The 13753-nt window shown below is 44.3% G+C and overlaps 1 protein-coding gene across 3 annotated transcripts in view; it reads left to right on the top strand.

Moving 5' to 3' along the window:
- The window catches only part of arid4b (AT-rich interaction domain 4B), a 38222-nt gene extending 24937 nt beyond the window's left edge, over positions 1-13285 (top strand). The window contains exons 10-24 of one of the 3 annotated variants that reach the window (XM_029520736.1): positions 1375-1451; positions 2586-2734; positions 2835-2907; positions 3573-3667; positions 3790-3887; positions 4129-4327; positions 4429-4628; positions 7693-7875; positions 8921-9005; positions 9094-9229; positions 9439-10671; positions 10836-10946; positions 11392-11616; positions 11848-11994; positions 12842-13285. In XM_029520736.1, the coding sequence (XP_029376596.1) occupies positions 1375-1451; positions 2586-2734; positions 2835-2907; positions 3573-3667; positions 3790-3887; positions 4129-4327; positions 4429-4628; positions 7693-7875; positions 8921-9005; positions 9094-9229; positions 9439-10671; positions 10836-10946; positions 11392-11616; positions 11848-11994; positions 12842-12993 (3163 nt within the window). In that variant the 3' untranslated portion in view covers positions 12994-13285. Of the gene's footprint in view, positions 1-1374; positions 1452-2585; positions 2735-2834; positions 2908-3572; positions 3668-3789; positions 3888-4128; positions 4328-4428; positions 4629-7692; positions 7876-8920; positions 9006-9093; positions 9302-9438; positions 10672-10835; positions 10947-11391; positions 11617-11847; positions 11995-12841 lie in introns of all 3 variants that reach the window. The other 2 variants (XM_029520735.1, XM_029520737.1) reach the window with 2 other exon arrangements.
- The last annotated feature ends 468 nt before the right edge of the window (positions 13286-13753 follow it).

Below are 13753 nucleotides of genomic sequence, written 5' to 3'. Positions count from 1 at the left end.
TTTATTAGGCGTTATCATGTATGCCAGCCTCTTGTCTGTTATTCTAACCTTCCTGCTCCGTGTGAGATTATGATGATATATTTTTCTTTTTATTGAATAGGGGTCACATCCATAAAGCATGTGACCTCGCCTGCGCTGTGCTGGAGTCAGTGTGTTCACGTTCCCCCTGAGAGTTTGGGATTGTTAGCGATAACTGTTCAGCATGACTTTCAAAAACAATGGTGTTGGAAAACATTTCAGACGAAACAAGGTCACATCCAGAGGGGAGACAGGAGTCGTCAGGAAACTGTTATTCTTATTTAGACAGATCTGGTTATTGTAGTAACGATGGAAACAGGAGCTGTTACTATTTTTTCCTCTATTTTTTTTTTGGGTGGTGGGGCTTGTCCTCAAACTTGTCAGCGATACTGACATGCACAGAGAGACAGCTGGATTGTTGTGCGTAAATGTGCAACTTTCAGAATCGACTAAACAAACATAGGCTACAAATTCTGTGTCACATTTACAACTGAAACAATTAGTTGATTAATAAATTAAACATATATTTTATCAACGCTGGTGACATTACATCAGTTTTTGAGTCAGTCACACGTTTATATATACATACAGTGGGCTCTATAGTCAGAGGCCACTTTCCCATTCAGTGTAAGCTGTTTTAGTGCTAATTAGTAAATGCTAACATGCATTTATTGGTATTTAGCTTGACTGTGCCTCACAGTGATGAAAAACAAACTTTGCGCCTTTTTTGTTATTATAATTTTTACACAGGTGTGTTTGGAAAGCCACTAAAAATACAATGAAAAAAAAATGGCTACCAATCGGAAACAAGATTGAATGAAGTTGCTTTTTTTTTCTTAGCTCGATTAGCTGCAATGAACCCCTACTAGGTGGCAAGTCTAGTCGTTCAATCAGCTCAGCTGCCCGAGAATCCCACAGACAATCGTCTCTCCAAGCCTCTGGCTGCTTTCAGTTTACAAGCTCCACTGATCCATCTATCTGCCAAATCACTGACGCTTTGTCCAGCTGCTGTAGAGACATTGCAAGAAAATGCACTATCAATGCAATCACAGCTTTTCATATTTACTTACATTTGGAGGTTGTTGTGGGAAACCGAAGTATAGAGGGCACTTCTGTCTCTGCAAGTGTTTTAATTAATAAGATTTCAGGGTGGTTAGTTTTCTCTGCTGTACATTTTACTTTTATAATTGGCCCATTTGTTGCAGGAAAATAAATTCTTCTGTGGATAGTTGGCTCGCTAACTGATTTTACTTACAATCACACCCAAGAGCCAAACTTGGAGTAAGAATATTCACAACACCATCATCCACACTGTTGTTTGTGACCACATTTTAATCAGAGTGTCTGTCTGTGCAGTTACATGGTGCTGCGAAAAGATGTCCGTGAAATGAACACCGACTGTCCTCCAAAAGCCGATGCAGGTCTCAAGCCAGGTGAGTTTGCAATGGAGCTTTAAGATCTTCATAACCCACTCGAAGGTGAGAGTGGTTTGCAGAAAGGCAGACTGAAGAGAAGTTTTGTTTTTATTCTGGGGAATGCAGCGGTGGAGAGCGCCTGTCACTGTCAAGTCTATTTTTATTTTAAGTCATCACCAGGCTTTTTATACATTGCGTGTTTTTGTTTTTTGTTTTTTTTTTCTGCTGCACAGCTCTCACTTTCTCATAATTACAGCTAGGAAGCGGCTTTGTGTTATCCAAGTCTTGGTATTCACAGGTGGTTGACTCACAACTCTGATATTTGCCGCATTACATCAGTGTAAACAAGCATCTGCCAAGGTAGTTAAATGCTGCTTAAACCCACCTGTGACAGTGTGGCTGAAAGTCTCTCCTGCTCTGCCTCAGTGATAACACTGCTGAACGCTTCTCATGCTGCCTTTCTCTGTGTTAATGTCAAAGATCATTTTTGACCCTTATAACACAGCAACAGGAGGCAGTCCTGATTTGAACCCAATAGAACAGACTCCATCCAGCCTGAAATAGTTTGAGAGGATCTGGAAAAAAGAATGGCACAAAATCCTCAAATCCAGGTCTGCAAAGCTCCTCACATACCCATGAAAATTCAAAAGTGCCCCAACCCAGGGCCCTTTGGATTCAGACTAAAGGGTCAGAATACTGATGTCAATGTCATATTTCAGTTTGTGTTCAATCATTCTGCAAACAATTATGATAATCTGTTTTTTGGTTTGTCATTGTGAAATATTGATTTATTGATTGGGTCACCACTGGTATCACACGAGTACACAAACACACTGGCAAATGTTATGAGGTCAAAATAACAGTAGCAAAGTCTTAAAGTTAGATTATCAGCGTTTAGTTCAGCTGATTCATCGGATTTATTTCCTTGAAATATGGGTTGTTTATACTTTGTGTGCAAGATGTGAAGAGCAATCTGATTCAAACATCTGCTCATTTCTTATCTTTGTTTATTTAGCCTGGAAATTGTTCCCTCTGAAAAATGACCCAGTTTGAGTTTTACAAGCTCAGTTTGCCAGATAACAGCAGTGGGGAACGGCGGGCAGCGCTTACAGAGTGTGGCTCATACTTTATAATACATTTTCCGCCTGACAGCACTGGACGCAGCATTCGAATTCCAGCAGCAGCTGGTTGTTCCCAGCAACTGGAAGACAGAAGTGAAAGAGGAGAGTTCCAGCAGCGAGGAAGACGACGAGGACGAAGAGGAAGAGCAGGAGGAAGATGCCAGCGGCGAGGAAGAGGAGGTAGTGGAGAGAAGCCGCACACATGCTCTTATCGCTTCAACCTCTGAGTTACGGGGGAAAAAAAAGGAAAAACATCTTCAAATTTGTTTCCTGTCTGCAGGAGGAAGTGGAGCCATTCCCAGAGGAACGGGAGAACTTTCTGCAGCAGCTCTACAAGTTCATGGAGGACAGGGGTGAGGCCACAGTGCACATCATTAGACACACCTCATTCCTCTTAAACAGGTTTTTGTGTCGGTGCAGCTTGAACCAAAATGAACCCAACTAGCACCAGATGTTAGAAAAAAGGTTGACTCTTAATTCTAATTTTGATTGGAAATTAAGATTGACAAGTGTCCCATTACCTGAGCAGTTAGCGTCAGATCATCTGAGCTGCATTTTCTGCATCTCATTCCTTTTCTTTCTGTCCCCTTTCCTGTCTCTACACATTGTCCTTTCACAATAATATAGGCCAAAAAATGATTGAAAGAAAAATATGCTGTTCAAAATTGATTTTATAACAAGACATAAAATGTGACTGTTTTTTCCTTTGTTTTCTGAGGAGCACCTTTATTTGATTTAATCGTTTCCTTCGTGTGTCACTTTATTCATTCATTCACTTCACTGCAATAATCAGATTGTCAATTATGCAGTCTGAATATACAAATTAATATACAAAAATAATCGATACAGCGTTTTCTTTTCTTTTGACACTTTGAACAGTTTTACATCACTGTTGAAAAGTGGTGGCTGGTAGCTTCACAGAAAGGTTTAGCACCAAACGAATGCAGCTCCATCTCACTGTTTAATTGTATGTTTGTGTGCCAGTCGTGTCAACGCACTCTGTGTGTTTCCTGCTCAGGAACCCCCATCAACAAACGGCCAGTTCTGGGCTACAGGAACCTGAACCTGTTCAAGCTCTACAGGCTGGTGCAAAAGCTTGGAGGCTTTGACAACGTGAGTTGCAGTTCTTCTCTGTGCTGCTCCAGACCAAGACCGGTTGTCTTTTTCTGTCAGGAATGATCTCTTCTGATATTGACTTACTACAAAACTGTCCTTCTGTGTCCACATCTGAGCAGATTGACAGCGGCGCCATTTGGAAGCAGGTCTATCAAGATCTAGGGATCCCTGTGCTTAACTCTGCCGCTGGCTACAATGTCAAATGTGCTTACCGCAAGTACGTACAGGTGCTGCCTCCACAGCTCCTCCAAGCTTTTATCTGCAGCTTTTGTTGCAGTTTTTTTGACATGCAATCTGTTCCCTGCTCTACTGTTGAATTTACATTAAATGTACTTTCCTTCCAAATGAGCCAGTTGAATTTTTGTCTTTGTAAGACTCATTTTAAGCAGTGCAGGTGTGTTCAAAGTGAAAGTCGTCTGGCTGCATCTTGATGAGAAATGTGATGTTATGATGTGCAGGTACTTGTATGGATTTGAGGAATACTGCACTTCCACCGCCATCACCTTCCGGATGGACCTCCCTTTGAAGCAAGGTCCCAAGGGGGAGGTGAAGTCTGAAGGGGAGGCAGGAGTCCCAGCTCCCGCATCCTCCAGCTCGGAGGAACAGAAAGCCCAGGTGGACGGAGAGCCTTGCAGTGCACAATCTGTCGTTTGCAAGGTGAATTTCCTCTATTGTGTTTTCATGCAAAAAACAAACCTGATTACTGAATAACTGCAGACCTCCCACGTGTTTATATTAAAAACATTCCTCTGCCTTAGGAGGAGAAACCCGATTTGACGCGAAACAAAATGGAGGCCGAACCGACGAAAGCTGAGGCGAAGGACAGTGCAAACAAAGACGAAGAAGATGATGCCGCCCAGAGGGGAGACGCAGACGAGGGCTCATCGACGGCCCATCTCGGAGCTGAGAGCCTGAAACACGAGCCTGACGAGGAGCAGGAGAGCAAGGACAACTCTGGGTAGGTGTTCTGAAACGATGGTCCCTCCACCAGGGTGGTTTTTAAGAAAACCAAAAAATCTACAAACAAATAATATTCTCATGGCACAAACACAGCTCCTCCACGCAGGGCTCCTGTGTGGACGGGCTGTGTTATTTCATTTGGCCGTCACTCAAAGTTTGTTCAGACAAAAGCACTTCACTTTGCTTGGTGGCAGCAAAAACCTAAAAGACCATTAGCAGATGAGAAGTAACAATCCTTTTGACTTTAATGATACTAATACGCAATATACCCACAAACCACCTCTACCTGCTAACCAGAGAGAGGCCGGCACTCCTCTCTCGCTCTCTCTCTCTCTCGCTCTCTCTCGCTCTCTCTCTCTCTCTCTCTCTCTCTCTCTCTCTCTCTCTCTCTCTCTCTCTCTCTCTCTCTCTCTCTCTCTCTCTCTCTCTCTCCCTCTCCCTCCCCCCCCTCTCTACCTCTCCCTCTCTCTCTCTCCCTCTCTCCTCTTAACTAAGCTCTTACCCACCGCCCTCTGTGCTATTATTATTTCTTGCGGCTTAGTCGGAATCAGCTGGCAGAGACATCTTAGAGCACCAAAGCCTGACTGCTACCTTTCACCTGGCATGTCATGCTGTGCTCTCTCTCTCTCTCTCTCTTTCTCTTTCTCTCTCTCTTTCTCTTTCTCTTTCTCTTTCTCTCTCTCTCTCTCTCTCTCTCTCTCTCTCTCTCTCTCTCTCTCTCTCTCTCTCTCCCTCTCTCTCTCTCTCTCCCTCTCTTTCTCTTTCTCTTTCTCTCTCTTCATCCCTGTCCCTGGCTGGGACTGTTTGACCGTGTCCAGCTTCAACTCATTCAATGCACACAACATGACTGTGCTCTTCTTGATATCAACCCCTTTTCCTAAACTCTCTGTCTCCTCTGACCCGCCTTCCTGTCTTCTCTCTCCCTCTCCCATCTTATTTGGCTTTTTGATGTTCAGCTTTATTAAATGTTCCATGTGTGTGAGTGTGTGTGTGTGTGTTGTCACCAATGCATTAGTGCACTAGATGCAAGATAGCGCTTCAGAGGCAGTAACCTTTAGAGGAAAAAGGGAACTTAGCGTGTTGATGAATGTTTGCTCTGGGGAGTCGGACTGTTTGGTCTCAGTTAGACGCCTCGTTTCCCCCTACTGTTTCCTGTCTGGAGCCTGTAGGCCAGCGTTCTCTGTTGAGTTTAGACCTGTGTTTGTTCATCCTCCAGTTCAGGTTGTTTGTGCTACTTGGGACCAGCTAGAAAACACATTGAGAGAGTTAAGTGTCGCCATGCTTAGTTTGCTGCTTACTGCTCTGCTGCTTTTTTGTCTCCAACTGAAGAACTGTGAATTCTACAACTGTAGGATTTCCTGATACGCTCTTGGTTTCCCTCCCTGTGTAGTTTATTTTCTTTTTCTTTCAATTCCCCTTGGCTGCGGGAACACTATAGTATGGCACAATACCAATCACCATCAACTATGGACTTGCTGATGGTCCTGTTGGGTTGTGATTGGTCCTCATGGGTGCCGTGGCGGTCCAAGGGCCCTCAGCTCCATTTTCCTCATGATATCAAACCTGTGTGATGTTCCTAGCCTTTACCCTGGACCACATTCTAATTCCAGTAGCAGACTTTTTGTGCAACCAATAAAGCTAGTTTACAGTGCACTTAAATGAGAGAAATATGTTTTTAATTTAAATCAATTATGGTAATTAATGATATAGAGAGAAACTACTGTTTTGCAGTAATTGTTAAGCTGCTGCCTGAGTGCTATTTGCATTTTACCTTTTTCTTCTGATGAAGCATACTCAGCTACAGCTCTGATGAAAAAGAGACTCCAAAGTTTCTTTGCGGTGAATAATAATACAACTGGATTAAAGTTTCATTGCTCTGGTTTTGAAGAATACAGATTTTAGGATTGTATAGCTTGAACTAATGATTACTTTCATTATTGATTAATCTGCTGGGCATTTTTCCTTTTATTAATTGATCATTCGTTTGGTCTATAAAAGCAACAGTAAAGAACGCCCAATAAAAGATAACGTCCGTTCTGTCCCCAAAATATTAAATATATTGACACACTTGAGAATCTGGAACCAACTGTTTGTTTGAAAATGAAAGCCTGCAGATTATTCTCTGAATAATTATTGCAATATCTGTGTGTGTGTTTGTGCGTGCGTGCGTGCGTGCGTGTGTGTGCGTGTGTGTGCGTGTTGTAATAACCTACCTGTGCTCGTTTGTGTTTCATGGCCACATTATCACTGCGGCGTGGAGGTGGTCAATGAAACTGACTACAGTGCAGCGAGTTGTTAACATCAGTTGGCTTCTTGCACTTGAGTGCATCCCAAGTTGTAGGTTGGCGGTCACAATTTCTCCTTTTCACACTCGGGCCAGAGGAGCAGTCAGGTCACTGGGGGTTTGTTAGGGGGGACTCTTGTGGACCTCTGTGAGGGGTAGAGAAGTGGTATCCTGCAGCCGCGCTTCCTCTCAAATGCTGTGGTCTCGCTTTTTGTTGCCGGCCCCGCCTGTCCCAGTTGTGCTTTGCCGTGCTAACCTGCCCCTGTGGCCCCTTGCACCTAAACCAATTACTGGCACCACTGCACCGCCCACACACCCTCAAGCTTCGACATCTCCTGACTGTTTCCCTCTAGCTCCTCCTTGTGGCTGCTTTTTTTCTTACAGTTTGTGTGTGCTTGTGTGAGAATGAGAATCCCAAGTATGTTGTTGTGTGGATTACTGGGTTAGTTAGATATAACAGAGTTATTTCCCATGCAAGATGATTGATTTTTGCCATGAAAGAATGATGTTTTATTTGCTGCACTGTTCTTTGTCTGGCTTACTGTAAATGAGCCAGTTGTTTGCTGTAGGTTACACTGGACCAGGGCAAAAATGGGAAGTTCATGTTTCTGTACAGATAAGGGCTTAGTGTTGTAACGGGACATGGCAGGCAAGACTGGAGCAAATTAATTAGACAACAGGAGTTCAAGCAGCAGGCAAAGAGTGGGGAGGGGTGGCTGTGGGTGGGGAAAATGGGGGCAGCCTAGGGCCAGGAAGTGCTGAACTGTTTTTCTTGCAGGGATGACAGCAGTCAGGAGGGGGAGGAGGGGGAGGAGTTTGAGTGTTACCCCCCAGGGATGAAGGTGCAGGTGAGGTATGGGCGAGGCCGCAATCTGAAGACGTACGAGGCCACTGTGAAAGAGGCAGACGTGGAGGGGGGAGAGGTGCTCTACCTGGTGCACTACTGTGGCTGGAACGTCAGGTAAGACAGGACCTGGGGAGAAATCACCTAACGTCTATATTCACCCTAAAAAAAAAAAACAAAAAAAAAACAAACAAACAAACAAAACATCTCTTAACCTTCAATTCAGCTCAGGGGATCACCTCTACATGGGTATCCCCGCAGCAGTAACACATCCCTTCCTCACAATTGTGCTCCATCTAATCCAGTCCCATACTCAGCACTCTGATTATGGAGAGCACTGGGCCATCTAGTGGCAGAAACAGAACTGAGTTTTGGGTTGGTGTGGATCACTCTTCATCCTCCCTCGCTCAGTTTTGACTGAATCCCCTGTCTGTCTGTCCCCCAGCTGTCTGTCTCTTAGCAAAATCTACAGACAGACTGAACTTTCTTCTTTTTTTATTTATTTATTTTTTTTAACCAATTATAACCAACTGGTTGTGGTCAAGCAATTTTCAGATGTGCTATTTTAATGTGAGCTTCCCTTCTCTGAATCTCTCTGACAAGGCCAAACAAAGTGCTGCTACACTCACCTCTACCTCTCAACCCTCTCCCCCCTCCCCAGTGGGTCAGGGTTAATGCAGTGTTAAGTAGAGTGTTAGGGAACCATGACACAGAGGTTAACTAGTGCAATCAGCATTTCATTGTCTTAATGTTGTTGTGTGGTCCTCTAGCACTCTATAAAAGACAGTGGGATGTTCTCTGCATTGTGTCTGTCGTGTGTGATGTCGTGAAACTTTTCATTTTCCTCATACGACACAAGTAGCACCCTTGGTACTGTTGGAACTTTGTTGAATATGATTTGTGTGGTGGTCGGTGTTAATATTGTTTCTTTCTTCATCGTAAAAGGTTTGTCTTTTTTCCACATAACACCATGGGACTTCTTCCTTTTTGCTGTTGAGGCTTATTGTGTCACAGCAACATGTTGGAGTCAGACAGTAGAGGTGTCTGTGTGGTGGGTGGTGTGAGAGATTTTATTTTATTTAATTTTTTTGAGCCACTTTCAAAGACCTCAACGATGAAATTGTCTCTTGTCTTTTGTACTTGATTTTTATTTTGTTTTTAGATACGATGAATGGATCAAAGCAGACAAGATTGTGCGCCCAGCCAATAAGAATGTACCAAAAATAAAGCACCGCAAAAAAATAAAGGTACGAGTTTGAACAGTGGCACTTTTTCTTTTTGTTTCAGCGTATGGTGTCACGAAGTGAATCGCTGACTTTGTTAAAATTCTGACAGAACAAAGCGGAGCGGGAGAGAGACCGGTTGGAGAGGCTCAATGACAGGGAAGTCCTCGGCCCTTCGCCCAACACCAACTGCGTTCCACGCTCCAAATGTGGCCTGAGTCAGGATGTCTTTTCCAAGCTGGACGAGGGTGAGGACAAAGGGACTCAGCAGTCTCCAGTCAAGTCTATAGAAATTACATCTATCCTCAATGGCCTCCAAGGTAGCAACACTCATTAGCCTGTAGTCCTCACACACACATACAGCAGATTAGGACTGTTTGACTGTGACTGAAGTGGCTTATCTGTGTCTGTTAGTGTCCTCCTGAAACTAACAGTTGCTCTCTCTTGTTTGCCTCAGCTTCGGAGATGTCCACAGACGAAAGCGAGCACGAGGATGAAGAGGGAGAGCACAATGATGAGGATCACCCAGGGTGCAGAGGCAGCCTCAAGAAGGCCCCAACAGAGATGGCGCAAGCTCCCGAGCGTTGGGAGAGCGGTTCTCCGCCCGAAGGGTCCAAACCTTCTTCGGTCTCAGGAAAGAGCCAGGACTTAGTCAGCACTGAGAGCGCAGACATTGCGAAGCGCAGAAGTCAATCTGAGTTGGAGGGGGAGGTGAGCACCAGGAAGAGGAAATCTGACAGTGCAGCGGAGAGGACCCCAAAAGGCCAATCCAAAGCCAAGACAAGGAACACCAGGAGTGCTGACTGGTTACCTGGAGGCTCTCCCAGGAAGTTGGAAGAAAGAGCCTCCGGACCTGGGGAGGAGAGGGGGGCCTCATCTAACAGCAGTTCAGATGATGAGGGTGCAGTTCAGGCTGATACCCAGGCTGAGGAAAGTCAGAGAGGCCGCCCAAAGTCCAAAGGCTCACCTTCTAAAAAGTACAATGGGATGAAGGAGAAGACCAAAACTGCTAGACAAGCCGGCTTCTGGGAGATTCCTGAAAAGAGGGCCAAGACGTCCGGAAATGCAGAAGAAAGGCCTGCTGTCCGCTCCAAAGGACAAAAGGATGTGTGGTCCAGCATCCAGGCCCAGTGGCCAAAGAAAACGCTCAAAGAGTTGTTCTCTGACTCAGACACAGAGGCCGCCAATTCTCCTCCCCCACCTGTACCCTCATGCCTAGAGGAGCCAAACATCGAACAGGACGCAGGACCTGAGAATGAAGCCTCTGAGGAGCAGATGGAGAACGACAAACTGCAGGAGTTTCCAAGCAGTGGCAGCAACTCAGTACTCAACACACCGCCAACTACGCCAGAATCCCCCTCAGGAGGAGGCAGCGTTGTAGAAGACTCGGTTCAAGCGCAGCCTTCCTCTCTGCCGCCATCCACACCTCCTGCTTTGCCTTCAGAGCCAGTTTCTGACACTCTTCCCCCAGGGCCTATGCAGGAGGAGGCAACAGGTGGGCGCAGCGAGACGGACAGCAGCACAGTGGAAGTGGAGTGTATGGATGTTGAGCTGCAAGACCTCCCTCAGGATGAGGGGGCAGGTTCCCCCTCAAAGGTGTTCGACGTCAGCCTCTCTTGTAACAGCAGCAGCAGCTGCAGCCTCGAGCTTAGCAGCAGCAGCCAACAGGAGAGTGAGCAGAAGTCCAAAGGTACATAGTCACAGCAAACGTACATGATGTATTTTTCAAACAGAGACTTCCTTATTTTTTTTTTGTTTTTTTATTCAGAGTGGAATATTACAGAAGTACACATGGGTAACTCATAAATTTCACAACCTGCCTATTTCCTTACCATCTTCTATGTTCCTTTGTAGCATCTGTGAGTCAGAAGCGGCAGAAAGAATCACAGACAGGTGGAGCCTCAAAGAAACACAAGCCAAACCGCAAGAGCCTAGGTGTGCCTCCCAAAAAGAATAGGAAAACAGGTAAGGAGCAGTGCAATGAATTGCTGACTCCCTGCTTTCCTGTTTCTAGTACTGGCATCATCTTTTATCAGCTGCAGAATTTCTGTTCCAAGTTTCACTCATTTCCTGACATATTAGAGAAATCCTACAATCCAACATGTTCCTGCCTACACCCCCCCCCCCTACAATGCCTGTCTCTCTCTCTCTCTCTCTCTCTCTCTCTCTCCCACTCTCAACCCAACCGGTCGAGGCAGATGGCCGCCCCCCCTGAGCCTGGTTCATCTGTTGGGTCTCTTTAAATAAATGTATAAAGAGTTTGGTCTAGACCTGCTCTATATGTAAAGTGCCTTAATGTAACTTTGTTATGATTTGGCGTTATACAAATAAATCTGATTTGATTTGATTTGAAATCCGATTTTGCTCGATTGTCGTCCACGTTTCTCAAAATCTGGTTGTCATCTCTCAGCCAACAGCAGTGACAGTGAGGACCAGTCTGTGGTTGAGGGCGCTGCCAAATCTACTGCCACGAAGAGCAACGCCTCAGACGTGAAGACGGCCACTTCGCCCAAGTGTCATGGACGGTCTCCCCCTTCGAGCCATAAGTACCACAAGCAGGGTGATGCTGACCACGGCCAGCACCGAGACAACCATGGAAGATCGCCACGTGTGTACAAGTGGAGCTTCCAGATGTGTAAGTGTCACACAGCCAAATAATTGATGATTGAAAAGACTCGTTTAAAAGAAGTAACATCACAATTTTAATTAAATCTAAATTAATCTTTTTTTTTTTTTTTTTTTTTTTTTTTTCAAAAACTGCATTTTATAGCAACAGTCTTTCCTTCTTTTGGCTATAGTTGAATTTGAATTGACCCTATAATAAAAATGATGATGATTAAATAAATATTCTTTACATTGGGCTTAGCTGATTTGGAGAAAATGAGCAGCCTGGAGAGGATTTCATTTCTTCAGGAAAAGCTGCAGGACATCAGGAACCACTACCTCTCCCTCAAGTCCGAGGTTGCCTCTATTGACCGACGACGAAAACGCATGAAGAAAAAAGAACGGGAAAGTGAGTCAGCTCTTTGTTGAATTACAAAAATTGGGTCTAATGTGAGGATGTGCAAAAAAAAATATATTTTAAATGTTTCTATATTTTATTTTCATTGAAAAAAAGATTTAAATGAAGTTGTACCAAACAGACATATTCTCTGACTCTCATGTTTAGAGAATATGAGACTGTCTCTGTATTGTCACGCACTCGTGGTGCTTATAGTGCTTTTATACTATCTAGTATGTTGTCAGATATATATATATTTTTTTTTGCTAATTAAAAATTGATTTCTACTTGTGTTCAGAGAATAGACGTGCTTTAGGATTTGGAACATTTCCATATTGTCGTGTCTTGTCTTGCATCGTGTTTACAAACAGACTGACGCCCAAATTACTAAATCAAGTCTCGAAAAACTGGCCCACAGCTTTTGTTCTGCTCATATTTGTTCCACTTGCAAAATATTTGCAGTCAAAAGTGTCCCAAATCAGACATCAGCAGACAACTGTCAGTGGAAATGTACATCTAGAGAACATTTTTAGAAAGGAGTTTTAAGATTTATGGATGTTTTCATGCAGTGCTCTTTGGATCGAATGTTGTCTTCAGTGAGTGCAAGTCACCCTGAATTTAGTCTGTGCATTCAGGTTTGGCTGAGTTACCTTTTACTCAGAGACTGTGCTCGGCTGAACCTAATGGACACCGGGTTAAAAGAAATTAGCAAACATGTATCTGTTAAGAACTAATTTTGGTCAGCTCATTTTAATTTAGCATCACATAAAAGTCCACATAGCAAACACTTTTATCATAATGAGGCTAAGATTGCTCCAATCTACAGTTTGACCCCAACCAAATCCTGTTTGTTTCACAGGCACAGTAGCCGCTTCTTCTTCGTCCTCCTCCTCCTCCTCACCGTCCTCCAGTTCACTGACTGCAGCAGTCATGCTGACACTGGCTGACCCTCCGGTGTCATCCTCATCCTCCTCCTCTCAGAACTCTGGGCTGTCAGTGGAGTGCAGGTGACAGGACAGACCAGCAAGGAACCACCGCACCAAGCACTTAACCAGCACGCTGGGGTCACCACCCCCATTCCCTTCCAACAGGATGGACAACTCAACCTGCATACTGTAACTACTGGGGCACAAAAACCAGACCAGAGACAAAAAAAAAAAAAACCGAAACAAAAAATCAAACAAAAAAAACAAAAACAAGAAACAAGCACTATTTTATATTGACAACTGTTTCCTTGGCAAGCTAATGGCACTTAAGTGCACTTTTATGAAGATTGTGTAAGGGGGTGAAATTTGTCAAAAAATATTCAAATTGTCTTTTGTGCTCTCCTTAATTGAACATTTATAAGAATTGTTTTTGCAAGCAATAATTGTTTCCATTTGATAAAGTTGTATTGGTAAGGGATGATTTCCAGTGAAGACCCCTCTGTGCTCTGTCCTCATAGCTCAACATGGTGCAGCCTGGGCTTGCCATCTTACTATGGGGAATTAAGAGGAACACTGCCACATTGGCATTAAGGGCGTGTGAAATGTAACTTTGCCACGTTTCTCTGTCCACCACTCATTGAACAGGTCTTTGTGTGGTTACACCTCAAGCGGTTGAAGATATTCTCCTCATGTACAGGCACGTTGGTCCTGTGCGTGTTTCCATTGATTCATACACGTGGCGTTAGAGAGGGTTTCAGACCATCACAGGTCCACTGACAACCTCAGCGGGCGAATACGGAGTGATACTGTAGTGCCTTTTTGTTCTTTTCAATGGGGCACTTTGA

The sequence above is a fragment of the Echeneis naucrates genome, chromosome 15 (genome assembly GCF_900963305.1).
Source record: "Echeneis naucrates chromosome 15, fEcheNa1.1, whole genome shotgun sequence".
NCBI classification, from domain to species: domain Eukaryota; kingdom Metazoa; phylum Chordata; class Actinopteri; order Carangiformes; family Echeneidae; genus Echeneis; species Echeneis naucrates.
This window is presented reverse-complemented; position numbering and strand designations above follow the sequence as displayed.